General features: G+C 44.4%; 1 protein-coding gene across 1 annotated transcript in view; it reads left to right on the top strand.

The window, feature by feature from the left end:
- Nucleotides 1–14122, top strand: part of CARMIL2 (capping protein regulator and myosin 1 linker 2) — a 95675-nt gene that overhangs the window by 77026 nt on the left and 4527 nt on the right. Inside the window, exons 32-37 of the mRNA XM_087729303.1 lie at nt 1802–2207; nt 3273–3392; nt 7811–7847; nt 9878–9949; nt 11318–11668; nt 13788–13895. Of these exons, the coding sequence (XP_087585429.1) occupies nt 1802–2207; nt 3273–3392; nt 7811–7847; nt 9878–9949; nt 11318–11668; nt 13788–13895 (1094 nt within the window). The remainder of the gene's footprint in view (nt 1–1801; nt 2208–3272; nt 3393–7810; nt 7848–9877; nt 9950–11317; nt 11669–13787; nt 13896–14122) is intronic.

Raw genomic sequence — 14122 nt, 5'->3', positions numbered from 1 at the left:
CATAGAATGTGGATGATAAATGTTGTTATGGTTGAAGTCCTTTGATGTAGGACAAAGGATGGCAGGAACTAGGGGCGGAGTAAAAAGGGAGATCAGCCTAGAATCCCTGCGTAGTCATAAATGAGTTAAGTCCAACTCAAAAACCTGTTTCCCAATGAATAGTGACAGTATCAAGCCATATAATGGAACAAGTAGAGCAGTTTGCCTGGCTTCTACTGTAAAAGTAGTAAAAATCTGTGTTTTGGAGCTATGTATGCAAGGCTAGTCTCCTTAATGCCTATCCTCCCACCACCCGGGCTTTTATGAATGGAGATGTAGGGTTGGATTAGAAGATCTTCAAGGGCCTTCTAACCCTAAAATTTTGTATTCTATGTTCTAATCCCTGGCAGCGGAGTCGGACAGTGGGGAGGTTGGGAAGGAGCATGGGCCAGTCCTGGAGGCTGGGGAAGGCTTGGACAAGGGCTCTATATCGGGGACACAGAGGTGGCCGAGGCCATCTGGCAATTCTCAGCTGCCTTTGGAGCTAGACAGCAGTGAGGCAGAGGAACAGCTGGAGCCTGTTCCCAGTGTGCACATGTGCAGAGCTGCCAGAAGAAAAGAACAGCTCAGAATTCAGGGTCGATTTGGGAGTAAAGCCACAGGTGGAAGGTGATTGGCCTCTCCCATAGGAAATAAAACAGCAGTGAAAGGGGAGGGGGCTTTTGAAGGAAACAATTCGTTCAGTCAGTCGTTAGATTCATTTCAGGAGTGTGAAGATCTGTCCGTGAATCTCAGAGACTCTGTGCCGAGCCTTTCCTGGCCCAGCACCACATTTGGAAAATATTTACATGGCAGCTTTCCAAGATAGATAATGTCTGTAGTCATAATTACTGCTTTGAAAGACTGTTTACCAGGCCTTGCTGAATGCGAGGAATTCACATTTGTTTAATAAAAGGGGTTTTGTCAGGACCAGGACTCTGCCTCATGCTTTTTTGGGAAGCCTAGCTCAGAACCCCCTATTAGATATAGGTTGATCATATTAGTACCAATCTTATTCTTCTTCCAAATAGTACATCCAAAGCCTTATGGGCATATTTTTGACAAGGGTGACCCAACTACTTAACCTCTTGATTCATTCTCCCCACCCCATATAATATTGCAAGTAATTCTGGGGATGAAAGGGAAAACAGAAAAGAAAATATTAAATATATACGTATATATTCAAAAATGAGGTATAAAAGAGGGAAACATAACTAAGGTAGACTAGCGAAGGTAAGAGAATAAGAAATAATACTAAATTATATTTGGATTGGCGGAAATACCATCCCAAAGAAACATAAACTGACTTTTGAAATATACACCAACAATAATAGAAAAAGAAAGGGAGAAAGGAGGAGAGAACGAAAGGAAGATGGGGGAAAGAAGAAAGAGGTAAGGAGAGGATGATGGAAGGGAGAGAAAGAGAAGGAGAGAGGATAGGAAAGGGAAGAGGAAGAGCAGGAGTAGGAGAAAGGCAAGGGAAGAAGGAAGGGGAAGGAGAGGAGGAAGGATGAAAGTAGAGAAGGGAGGGAGGGAGAAAAGAAAGGGAAAACAAGGAGGTGTTACAAAAGAAGGAAGGGATGGTAAATAAAGCAACCCAAAATGTACATTATAACTTACTAAATGAAATAATAAATGTATAAGAATGACAAATGTAAAGAAGAATAACAATTATGTGAATGTATACTTAAAATGATATATAAGAGAATAAAATAAAAATAATAATTATTTGAACAAAATAATAACATTGCAAGTAATCCCATGCTTCCTTTCCTTCCCGCAGTCCTACTTCCTCGGAAACCTCTCCCACGGCAGTCGCATCGCCCTCTTCTGGTTCTCGGACCTTGAAAAAGAAAATCGGACACTTCTTTGCCTTCAAGAAGCCAAAGTCAAGTCGGGGGCCCAAGTCCGAGAAAGACTCTGAGGGTAGTCCTTCACCAGCAAGGGGCAGGAAGCTGATGCTCAGTGACATTTTAAGGACCCCCAGCAAAGCCAGCGATTCGGCCAAAGCGCTAAGCAAATCTGAGGAAGGGGGGCTGGCTGGAGAGAACAGAGGCTATCTGGAACAAAGCCAGACCCCGGATAGTGCACGAAGGGCCAGGCCCAAGTACTCCCGAGAAGGGAAATCTCAGTCCTTGATACTCTTGTCTGGAGAAGAGACAGAGGGACTTGGTGTCAGGCATGAGAAGGTGAGTCTCTTCTTGGATGTCGTCATCGGTAGCTCTGCAGTTATCTGTTCCTCTTTCCTTCCACCCATGGAACTCAAGGTGGGGGACTCAAGGAGGCTTCTTATTCAACAAGGCAGGGTTGACAGCCTTCAGAAGATGCCCTGGAGTGATCATCTCTGCTTAGCACATGAAGAGTCTGTGTTCTCTAAAAAATGGAAAGTAGGAAAGTTTTTGGCAGAGCGGACTTGTCAATGAGAACTTGGTAGATTCGCCAATCAACCCAACTGAACTTCGCTGGGCCTACGGTTTTCTGTGGTGGTTACTTGGGAGTCGCTGGAATGTGTCCTTTTGAGGGTGTTGGTCTTCTGGCTGTGGGTGGAGGAGACCATGTGGACAAGCAACAATATTTAGGCAATTATCCTGAGATGATAATTGTCTGTTTTATGGAGGAGCTGTATTGTAGGGGAATTGCCTTCCCTGCCTGGTCATGTCTTAGGAAGCAGCAGGTTTGGTGATAGAAGCTCCCAGCTTACTGAACAATGCTCTTCCGTAGAAACAGAAAAATGACATTTCTTGGTTTCTCAAAACAGGGAACAAAAGTGGATGGAGTTGAATGTTATCTGGATGGCAGCAATGATGGTTTGTGGGGAAAAAAAGGCACCTCATTCTACTCTGACTTAAAAAGGAGAATATTTGTAGCTCAAGGTTGCAATGAGGGCTCCTTGGTTCTGTCCTGCTTTGGCTGTTTTCTTGCAGATGTTTCTTTACTCAAACTAGTTAACGTCAGCCGTGCTAGTCACTAGCACCAACACTGATGATGTTACCTGGTTTAGGTAGTGAAACGTCTGCAAGAAAACTACCCAGTTCAGAGACCACCAATAAACCCTACTTTGGCTTGTCTGTGCCTGTAGCAGAATCCCAGAGGGATGATTTCAAAAAAGACCTCCCTGGAAAATGTAAAAAATAAAATAAAATCCAGTGTGGCAGTTATATTAGTGGCTGTGACGTAACTACGGCTTCTGATATGTGAATCAAAGTCATATTGATTATGGGGAGGGTGTTGACTTTCAATGTTTTGTCCTACAGAAGCGGTCCTTTGAGAAGAGCGATGGTGAGCTGCCCAGTTCCTTCGAACAGCGTGTCCACGTCATGCTGCATCGGATTGGGGTCACCAAGGTGTTGTCTTCTGAAGGCAAAAAGAAACAGGTAAGCCAAAGGATATTGGACATTCGCCTAAACAAGGCGAGAACTCACTGTCTCCCGGTTTGTAGCCTGGTGCCTTAACCACTGCATCAACCTGAGCTCTCTGTACTTTAAAAACAAAAGCTAAAGAATTCTTTTTTTTATTATTTTATTTTATTTTATTTTTGTTACATAGACAACATAATCACATAACAATAGAAAAAGAAAGGCAGAGGGAAAAGGAAAAAAAATCCACACACACACAAAAAAGGAAAAAAAACCCATCATCCCATACAGTATGTCATTTGATTACAGGTGCATCCCTACTACGTTTCCCCCCATACACACACCCCGTATCTCTCTGTTATATATTTAATAGACACCACAATAACCTAGGGTTTTAAAAAAAGGGGGGGGAAGACCCAAAAAAGGGGGGGGGGAACCATCATCACATGCAGCATGTCGTTTGGTTACAAGTGTTTTAACATCTGCATCTTCAAATAATATTTACCGTCTCAAATGTTTCATCTAATATAACTAATGGCCTCATTTTCATTCTACAATATATATTCAGTTAACATTAGCATTATTTTTCCCCAGAAAGTATACTTATATACTTATATAAAAGAATTCTTTATTGGCCAAGTGTGGTTAGACACACAAGGAATTTGTCTTTGGTGCAGATGCTCTCAGTGTACATAAGAAGAAAAAAATACATTCATGAAGAATAAAAAGATACAACACTTAGTGATAGTCACAGGTTATTAATAAGCTATCAAATCGTACTAGGAAACTAAATAAAACAATATAAATTGAAAGATACAAGAAACATGATTATAGTCCAGTTGTGAGTTGCAGGCGGTACGCCCCGCTACGGGCGTACCGGAGCCTGCCCGGAGCACCAGGTATCGTTCCGGTACAGTGTTCCAGAGGGCCCACCTGCCTGCCTGTACTCCTTACCTGTCCTTTAAAGCCTTTGACACTTACGCGCACGTGCATGGTGCACACAGCTCCTGTGCAATGCTCCACCGAGCAGCTGGTGCATCACGGAGGCTTGCGGAGGCGTGGCTGGAAGGTAAGACGCATGCGTGCACTGCACACGTGTGCACACCCATCGCAGGTGTTCATGTGGAGGACGCCAGGCCCTGTTGCAACCGTACTGGTTGCAAAGCGATCCAGAACCCTCCACTGTTATAGTCATAAGTGGGGAGAGACAGATACTATGAAGGAAGAGAAGAATAATAGTAATACAGTCTTAGTAAATTATTGGACAGTATTGTGGGAATTAGTTGTTTAGCAGAGTGATGGCATTCAGGGAAAAAACTGTCCTTGTGTCTCGTGCAATGTGCAATGGTGTGCAATGCTCTATAGCGTCGTTTTGAGGGTAGGAGTTGAAACAATTCATGTCCTGGATGTGAGGGGTCTGTAGATATTTTCACAGCCCTCTTTTTGACTCATGCAATGTACAGGTCCTCAATGGAAGGCAGGTTGGCAGTAATTGTTTTTTTATGCACTTCCAATTATCCCTTGAAGTCTGTGTCCGTCTTGTTGGGTTGCAGAGCCAAACCAGACAGTTATGGAGGTGCAGATGACAGACTCAATAATTCCTCTGTAGAACAGAATCAGCAGCTCTTTGGGCAGTTTGAGCTTTCTGAGTTGGGGCAGTTCCCTTTCCAGGAAGTAAAACCCCACCAACGAGACTAGGATTTAAGATGACGCAGTACCAATTCTGAAAGGTTTCCATTTGCCAGTCGGGCAAATGGAAGAAATGTTTTCCTGTGGGTTGTTATGGAAGCAAATGTTCCAAAATAACCTTCTATTGTAGCCTCTTGGTTGACTGATATGCCACTTTCCTGAGCCGAGGGCTTCCTGAGGAGTTCGTTCATGCATATGAGCTGGCAGGATTATTCCAGATCAGCCTGGCCTACCCAGAGCCTTCAGTCGTGCTGCACTGCCAATATGCAGAACTCTGTGCTGGAAGATGCCAAGATTAGGAAAAGATTAGGTTCTTTTGGCAAAAAAAAAAAAGTGGACAGTGAGGGGCATGGATCTGTCTGATTCCAGGAAAAAGTTGGACTAAACGGGCATTGAATGTAATAATATAAAAGAACAATACAGAATAGAATAGAAATAGAAATAATAGGAATAGAAATAATAGGAATAGAAATAATAGGAATAGGAATAGAATATAGAGTAGACTAGAATAGAATAGCAATAATAGGAATAGAATAGAATATAAAATGGAATGGAATAGGAATAGAAATAATAGAAATAGGAATAGAATATAGAATAGAATAGAAATAGAAATAATAGGAATAGAAATAATAGGAATAGTATAGAATAGAATATAAAATGGAATGGAATAGAAAAAGAAATAATAGGAATAGAAATAATAGGAATAGGAATAGAATATAGAATAGAAATAGAAATAGAAATAACAGGAAATAGAAATGATAGGAATAGGAATAGAATATAGGATAGAATAGAATAGAAATAATAGGAATTGTATAGAATAGAATATAAAATGGAATGGAATAGAAATAGAAATAATAGGAATAGAAATAATAGAAATAGGAATAGAATATAGAATAGAATAGAATAGAATAGAATAGAAATAATAGGAATAGAAATAATAGGAATAGGAATAGAATATAAGATAGAATATAATAGAAATAATAGGAATAGTATAGAATAGAATATAAAATGGAATGGAATAGAAATAGAAATAATAGGAATAGAAATAATAGGAATAGAATATAGAATAGAAATAGAAATAACAGGAATAGAAGAGAAGAGAAGAGAAGATGAAAGGCACCTTAGAGGTCTTCTAATCCAACTCCCTGTTCAGGCAGGAAACCCTCAGAGTTCTGGGTGGACCTATTCTCAGTTCATTGTAGAGGTCATGCCAGGTGCCCCTGTGCTATAACTATAAGGATGTCACTTATGACATGACATTCTCATATAAATGACATGTCAGTTTTGTAATTCATATCATTTGTGCAATAATGTCATAACGCACCTAACCTCACTTTCTCATCCCACTCATGGATGGCAATGACAATAGCAGAAGAGTTAAGGTTATGCTAGAATAGAATAGAACTTTATTGACACATTGAATGTACACTAATCAGCATACATTAAAATGAAATTGCGTTGCATACAGCTCTCAAAGGGTCACCCATCTCCAATACACACTGCATAAACATGGCAAAATAAATAAATAAATACAAAATTATGCATATACCAGGGGTGAAATGCTACTGGCTTGGACCGGTTTGCCCAAACCAGTAGTAAAAAATGCTACCAGTTCAGGCAAACTGGTGTTTCCAACAATCAGCTGGGCGATGATCAGCTGTGATGCGCGATTTATATTAGCTAGAATCGTTGGATTTCCTGCTTTCTAGCTAATCTGAATCGCCTGGCACAGCAGATTCCCCCAACCTCCTCGTTCTTCTACTTACCTTTGCAGACTCGGAAGGCTCCAAAATGTTCCTTTTTTTAGTGCTGCGGGAGCGCGCCTCAGGCGCACATGCGTTCAAAGTGCACGCTCAGTAGCACGCTCATCAAACCGGTAGCAGACTTCAGAGGATTACAGCCCTGGCATATACCTACATATCAGTGGTGGGTTTCAAAAAATTTTGGAACCTACTCTGTGGGTGTGGCCTCCTTGTGGGAGTGGCTTGCCGGCCATGTGACCTGGTGGGAGTGGCTTGCCGGCCATGTGTTTTCTCTCTCTCTCTCTCTCTCTCTCTCTCTCTCTCTTTCCTTCCTTTTGTCACTCTTTCCCTTTTTTCTTTTTTTCTTTCATTTCTCTCTCACTCTTTTTCTTTCTTTCTTTTTTCTTTATTTATTTCTTCCTTTCTTTCTCTTTCTCTCTGTGTGTGTGTCAGTCTGTCTGTCTCTCTCTGTGTGTGTGTGGCAGTGGTGGTTTTCAAAAAAATTTGGAACCTCTTCTGTAGGTGTGGCCTGCTTTCTGGGTCCACTGGTGGAACCTCTTCTAACCGGTTCAGTAGATTTGACGAACCGGTTCTACCGAATAGGTGCGAACTGGTAGGAACCCACCTCTGCTACATATATGCAACACAGAGAAACAACACAGTCTGGTTTGAATGTAAAGCTGTACATGGTCAGAGAAACGAAACTTGTGAGTTTACCAAACGGATGGATGGCGTAGGGAGTAAAGCTGTTCCAGGATCTGGTCGTCCTGCTAGAAATACTTCTATAAAGAAACTGATTTAAGTGCCACACTTATATCTTTTCGACGTGGTCCAATTAAAGTATAGTTTGTGCTTTTCTTTCTCTGAGGGCTTCTTCATTTCAGGCCCAGTTATGGGGGCTTCGTTGCCCCTGTTTTGGATAGAGTTTATTTTACAAGTAAAACGTTTACTAGAAACTATGCCCCCCTACCCTGAGTGCTTGTATTATTTTGCATTCTTTTACAGAGCAAAGATGGGGAAATCAAAAAGGCCGGTTCTGACGGTGAGTAATGATCAATGCTCTTTTCCCCCTCTCTTTACTACCTAGAGCAGCAGTCACCAACTGGTTAAAATTTGGGTAGTCTGCAGAAAAAATATTCACATTTTTTTATATTGCGCTAATTCAGGGGTCCCCAAACTACGGCCCCTGGGATAGATACTTGCAATGAATGTTTGTGCTGCTGCAGAGAGTCTCCCCCTTCGGGGTCTTTTTGTGTGGGTTGGAGGGAGTATGAATTTCCAACTTGGGGTCTGCTTCAGCCTCCTGGTGGGGGGCTTTGAGCGAAAGCTGGAGGGAAGCGCCACTGGTGGCAAAGTGCCGGAGGGCCTTGTTCCAATGGGACTGGAACTGGCTGACCATCTCAGCCTGCTGAGCCTCCAGGCGCCAGTACCTGGCCTTTCACTCCCACAGGTCTTCCCTCTGCTTGGAAAGCCTATGCTCGTAGTCCTCAGGTGCTTCTGCTGAGCCTCCTTCTTGATCAGATCCGATTTGAACTGAGCCAGCTGTTTTGCCATCTCTTTCTCATGGGGGCTGCTTAGCTCCAGCAACTGCTTCCTGTTGGGGCCTTAAGAAGCCTGGGCAGGGAAGCAAGGAGTGGGGAGTAGAGGCTGGCAAGGCGCCTTTGACGTGAGTGACATCGAGTTGGCCATGCCCACCCATTCACATGACCACCTAGCCACGCCCACCCAGCCGGTCCTTAGGCAGGTCTTTTAGTGATCCACGAGATTTAAAAGTATAGATTTAGTGGTCCCTAAGATCCAAAAGGTTGGGGACTCTGACCTAGAGTTCAAGCTTTATTGGAAGCTTAAACAGCTGATACCCAGTGAAAGAATCCTTGATGTGCCTTTTTGGGTTGAAACGGGCAACCACAATAACACGAGATCCACTTATGAACTTTCTAGCAAGAAAAGCCTGCCTTTCAAAACTTCTCTAAGTTTTTAAGCTGCAATGGACACAAGTTACAGGGCCGGTGTAACTTTTGAGTGGTCGTTAAACAAAACGGTTGTAAATCAAGGACTGTCAGTATCTCATTAAAGCCACATCCCAGGACAGATTTTATTATTAGGCATGCCACGTGAATCCAGATCTTAAGCAGTGCTGGGATGCAGATGGGCTGTGGGTTGTGGGTAAGACAATATAATGAGCTTGTAGGAATCTACCCAAGGGATCAGCTGGAACCCATATACTGCACTCCTCCGCACTGTGAATAAGAATCATAGGATGGTATTTATTTTTAATCTCATTCATTCCCAGCATTTCCCCCATTGTTATGGAAATCAAGTCAAGGAGCTTCTTTAAAAATTCACCCTTAGCACTGATGATGTTACCTAGTTAGGGTAATGAAACGTCTGCAAGAAAACAAGCAAGCTCAGAGAGCACCAACGGCCCTTCAAATTCACCGCTGTTTAGACCCAAACTGGTTTAATCTTTAATAAGATAGCCACGCCACATCCAAGCATACCTTCACATACAGACTAACTAAGGTTTAGTCATGCCAGGTTTCTGTCTTCGGAATCCTCGCTTGTGTTCTCAAATGACCCAAATGCTGCACAGGCTAACTTTAAAATCCCCTTTGGCGAACAGCTGTGTGTAGACCAGGGGTGTCAAACTCAAGGCCCACGGGCCAGATCCGGGCTACAGGATGCTCAGATCTGGCCCGCAAGGCCATCCTGGAAACAGCGAAGGACTGGCCCACGGTGCCTCTGCCAGCGAAAACAGAGCTCAGGGGGGGCCATGCCAGTTTTTGCTGGCAGAGTGCTGCAGGAGGCTGTCCCTGCCTAAAACGGAGCCACCACAAGTGCCCCAGAGACGAGTGATATTGAGATGGCCACACACACCTAGACGCACACAACACCCCCCTCCCCCAGGTCCAACACAACTCTGATGCAGCCTTCAATGAAATTGAGTTTGACACCCCTGATGTAGACAACTACTAGTTTGATCAGCCTTCAGATAGATTGCCAAAGATGATCTTCTCTGCTGCTTGATTCATCCCACTCCCTGAAATATGACTGTTGGATTTTTGTTTTTAGGGGATATCGTAGATTGTTCTGCAGAATCTCCTCCATGCTCTTTGAAATCACGAACACACTCCTTATCCACAGGTGAGCTTGGGAGATGCAGACCATCTCATTTCCTTGGTACCTAATTTTTTTCATTCTCTCTTCTTTGCGAAGCCTGTGGGTTCAGTTGCTTGCTAATGAACCTTTCCCTGCAAACCCACAGTCCCAAAATAGATGCGAGCCATTTAGGCAGACTGGTCAATGTATATGCCAATTTTAATGAAGCAATTTAATTAAAAATTTGTTCCCACCAAACCTACTGCCCTCCCTGAACGATTAGCATTTGACATTTGAGCTTAGACAAATATGCAAAACCCAGAAATCAAGGATTGGACCAGTGGATGGGGGAAGAGTGTTATAATTTTTAAGTGTTACGCTTGGGGCTTGATGGACATTGTGGTTTAATGGGGAGATAAATAACCACATGTGCAGCAACCATCCCCAAACTGATTCCTTTGCCTATTTTGATTGGAGCTTCAGAGATGTTAAAAAGCTGAAACACATCATGACTACAGCACCAGTGGATGGAGAACCATCCTAGTATCTTGGTTCATCTTGGTCACCACCATACAAAAACAGGTGTTAAAACTCTGCAAAGAGTGCAGAGAAGAGCCACAAGGATTATTAGGGGGGTGGAGGCTAAAACATATGAAGAACAATTGCAGGAATTGGGTAGGTCTAGTTCAGCGGTTAGCAACTGTGGCTCTGGAGCTGCATGTGGCTCTGGAGCTGCATGTGGCTCTTTCATCCCTCTGCTGCGGCTCCCTGTCAGCTCCACAATTGATAGAGCTTTTGGTTAGCACAGGTAGAGGAAAAAAGACGCCACGCTAGGAGGAGACTCTATGGTGGGGGAACTGGACTTCCAGTCAGCTTCAGAATTAAATCGGGGGAGGGGGGCTTCTGGTTAGGACCTTTGTGGCTCTTTGCGTGTTTAAGATTGCCGACCTCTGGTCTAGTTTAATGAAAAAAACGAACTGGGTAGAAATGACAGCAGTGTTCCAATATCTGTGGGGCTGCCACAAAGAAGAGTGGGGGTCAACTTATTCTCCAAGGCACCTGAGGGTAGGACAAGAAACAATGGATGGAAACTCATCAAGGAGAGGAGCAACCTAGAAATAAGGAGAAATTTCCTGACAGTGAGAATGATTAAGCATTGGAACAGAAGTTGCCTCCAGGAGTTGTGGGAGCTCCATCCCTGGAGGTTTTCAAGAAGAGATTGGACAACCATTTGTCTGAAGTGGTGTAGGGTCTCCTCCTTGAGCAGTGGATTGATCTAGAAGACCGCCAAGGTTCCTTCCATCTGTTATTTTGGTAGGGCAACACAAGCTGATGCAGGTGGTGAAGTGGGAACGTTGATTTGGCGTTGTTGTTTTTTTAATGAGCTTGAGAACACAGGCCCTTCTCTTGCAGATCCTTCCGTCCGCACGGGATCTGCGGATCCCATTGGCCGAGCAGGTACGGAGCCAAGCGGCGGCTCCCTTGAGGGCCGACTTTCGTGGAAGGTTCTCGGGAAGCAGCTGAACGCCGAGTTTAAGGGCAAGTGTTCAGAATTCAGCCCTTCGCCAAGAAGAGGTTTTGTCAATCAGGACCCGGTCGGAGCCCGGGAGCCAAAAGGGAGAGAGAGCTGGAGCAGCAGTTTGCCCAGAACTGGGAGAAGCACGGCTGCCCCTCTTCCCCTCAGGAGGACCAGCAATGCGGGCGAAGGACGGGCATCTGTTGAACTGCAGAATTCCTTTGCTCACTTGAACACGGTTGCTGGAGGTAGGTGAAACGGAGGCTGCGGATTTTCAACTTACCACGGCTTGTTTAGCGACCGAACCTGCAACACCCCCTCTTCCCCAAAAGATACAGGTGGTCCTCAACTTATGACCACAATAGAGCCCAAAATTTCTCTTGCTAAAGGTGAGATGTTTGTTAAGTGAGCTTCCCCCCCCACCCAAATTTTGCGACCTTCGTTGCCGCTGTTGTTGAGTGCATCACTGCAGTCGATACATTTAGTAACAAGGTTGTTGAGCGAATCTGGCAAATTTTCATCCAAAGGTCGCTGCAACCGTCATAAATATGAGTCAGTTGCCAAGCTTCACATGATCATGGGGCTGCTACAAAGGTCACTAAGTGTAAAAAATGGTCATAAGTCACTTTTTTCAGTGCCATTGTAACTTTGAACGGTCACTAAATGGACTGTTGTAAATCAAGGACTACTTGTATTTGCAACCTGGCTTTGAAGTTCCAGCATCTACTTCCCCAAACCATGGTCATTGGGACTGCATTTTGAATGTTTGGCAACCAGCATGCCTTTATGGCTATTTGCAGCAGTGTGTATATTTCTGTGTGTGTGTGTTGACTCAACATACAACCATTTATTTAGTGACTGTTTGAAGTTGCAAAGGCACTTACAACCTGTCATGGCCCATATGACTCTCACAAAATCCTCATGGTCATATGACCAAAACGGGAGTGTTTGGCAATTGGCATGTATGTATGAGAGATTGAGATTGAGATTTGTTTTATTTATATGCTGCCCTATTCCCAACGGGACTCAGGGCGGCGAACAACTCAAGCGGGAAAGGGAACACAAAAATACAAGACAAACATTTAAAAAATAACCAACAGCCACACAAGTCGAGAGGGGAAGGGAACTCATCAACCCCAGGCCTGCCGACACAGCCAGGTTTTAACGGCTTTTCGGAAGGCCTGGAGAGAGATGAGGGTCCGAATCTCTGCGGGGAGTTCGTTCCAAAGGGCCGGAGCTGCCACAGAGAAGGCCCTCCCCCGGGTCGTAGCCAGATGGCATTGGCTAGTAGACGGAACCCGGAGGAGGCCAACCCTATGCGATCTAATGGGTCTTTGGGAGGTAATTGGCAGCAGGCGGTCTCTCAAGTACCCAGGTCCAATACCATGAAGGGCTTTATAAGTAATGACTAGCACCTTGAAGCGTATCCGGAGACCGATCGGAAGCCAGTGCAGCTCGCGGAGGATAGGTGTAACGTGGGTGTATCGAGGTACACCCACAATCGCTCACGCGGCTGCATTCTGGACGAGTTGAAGTCTCCGAATGCTCTTCAAGGGCTGCCCCATGTAGAGAGTTTGACCATTGCAGTGTGTCCCAGAGTGATGGCATCACTCTGTGGCTTTTGTGGCTTTGTGACAAAGTCTGTGGGGAAGCCAGTTTCACTTCACAACTTAACAACTTCAGCCCATTCCTAACTTAACAACTGCAGCCACTCACTTAGCCACTGTGGCAAGAAAGAGTATAAAACGGGGCAAAACTCACTCAGCCGCCGTCTTGCTGAGTTGTGATCGTTAAGTCTAGGACGGATATTTAAGTACAAATAGGCGTGACTCACTTAACTGCCTGGCAGATGGGAAATTGTGCTCCCAATTGTGTTAAGTCAGAAACTTCCTCTATGCCTCAATTTGCTGGATACCTTTATTTTTTTTGCAAAGGTAAAGGTTCCCCTCGCACATCTGTGCTAGTTGTTCCTGACTCTAGGGGGTGGTGCTCACCTCCATTTCGAAGCCGAAGAGTCAGCGTTGTCGAAAGACGTCTCTGTGGTCATGTGGCCGGCGTGACTAAACGCTGAAGGCGCATGGAACGCTGTTACCTTCCCACCAAAAGTGGCCCCTATTTTTCTACATACATTTTTACATGCTTTCAAACTGCTAGGTTGGGAGAAGCTGGGGCAAGTAACGGGAGCTCACTCCGTTACGCGGTGCTAGGGATTCAAACCGCCGACCTTTCTGATTGACAAGCTCAGCGTCTTAGCCACTGAGTCACCGTGTCCCTTTTGCAAATGAAGCCCCCCCCAAATTATTTACCTGCAACGGATTGATGCTTGCCTGCACCACTGTTATGATTTTGTTTGCTTCCGCTTTTCAGACAATCAGTTCAAACCCAAGCCTCGTCTAAAGCCAGCGGTCAACCGAAGGGCCATGTCTGTTCATGAAGAGCAGCTCAGGGAGCAGGCTTGTGCGGCCGAGCTTCATCGTAAGTAAAGACTGACAAAGAAGTTCTTGAAAGACTTCTAAAAAGGGAGGGGAGGGTGAATGTTGATTTAAAAGAAAATCTGGGATAGAATTCCCTTTCCAAGTCAATGTTTTCCTGTCATTTCAGATGTTGTTAATGTTTAAGAAGAAATGTCTATATTGCCTGAAACGGCTTCCTTGCAATCATGCAAAGGGGAGGGGAGGGGCAATATGGAAATTTACAATGTT

This window comes from Thamnophis sirtalis, unplaced genomic scaffold (genome assembly GCF_051295495.1).
Source record: "Thamnophis sirtalis isolate CommonGarterSnake01/CBP01778 unplaced genomic scaffold, rThaSir2_p1.2 scaffold_14, whole genome shotgun sequence".
Taxonomy (NCBI): Eukaryota; Metazoa; Chordata; class Lepidosauria; order Squamata; family Natricidae; genus Thamnophis; species Thamnophis sirtalis.
The sequence above is the reverse complement of the archived record's forward strand: the minus strand, read 5'-3'. Positions and strand labels throughout refer to the sequence as shown.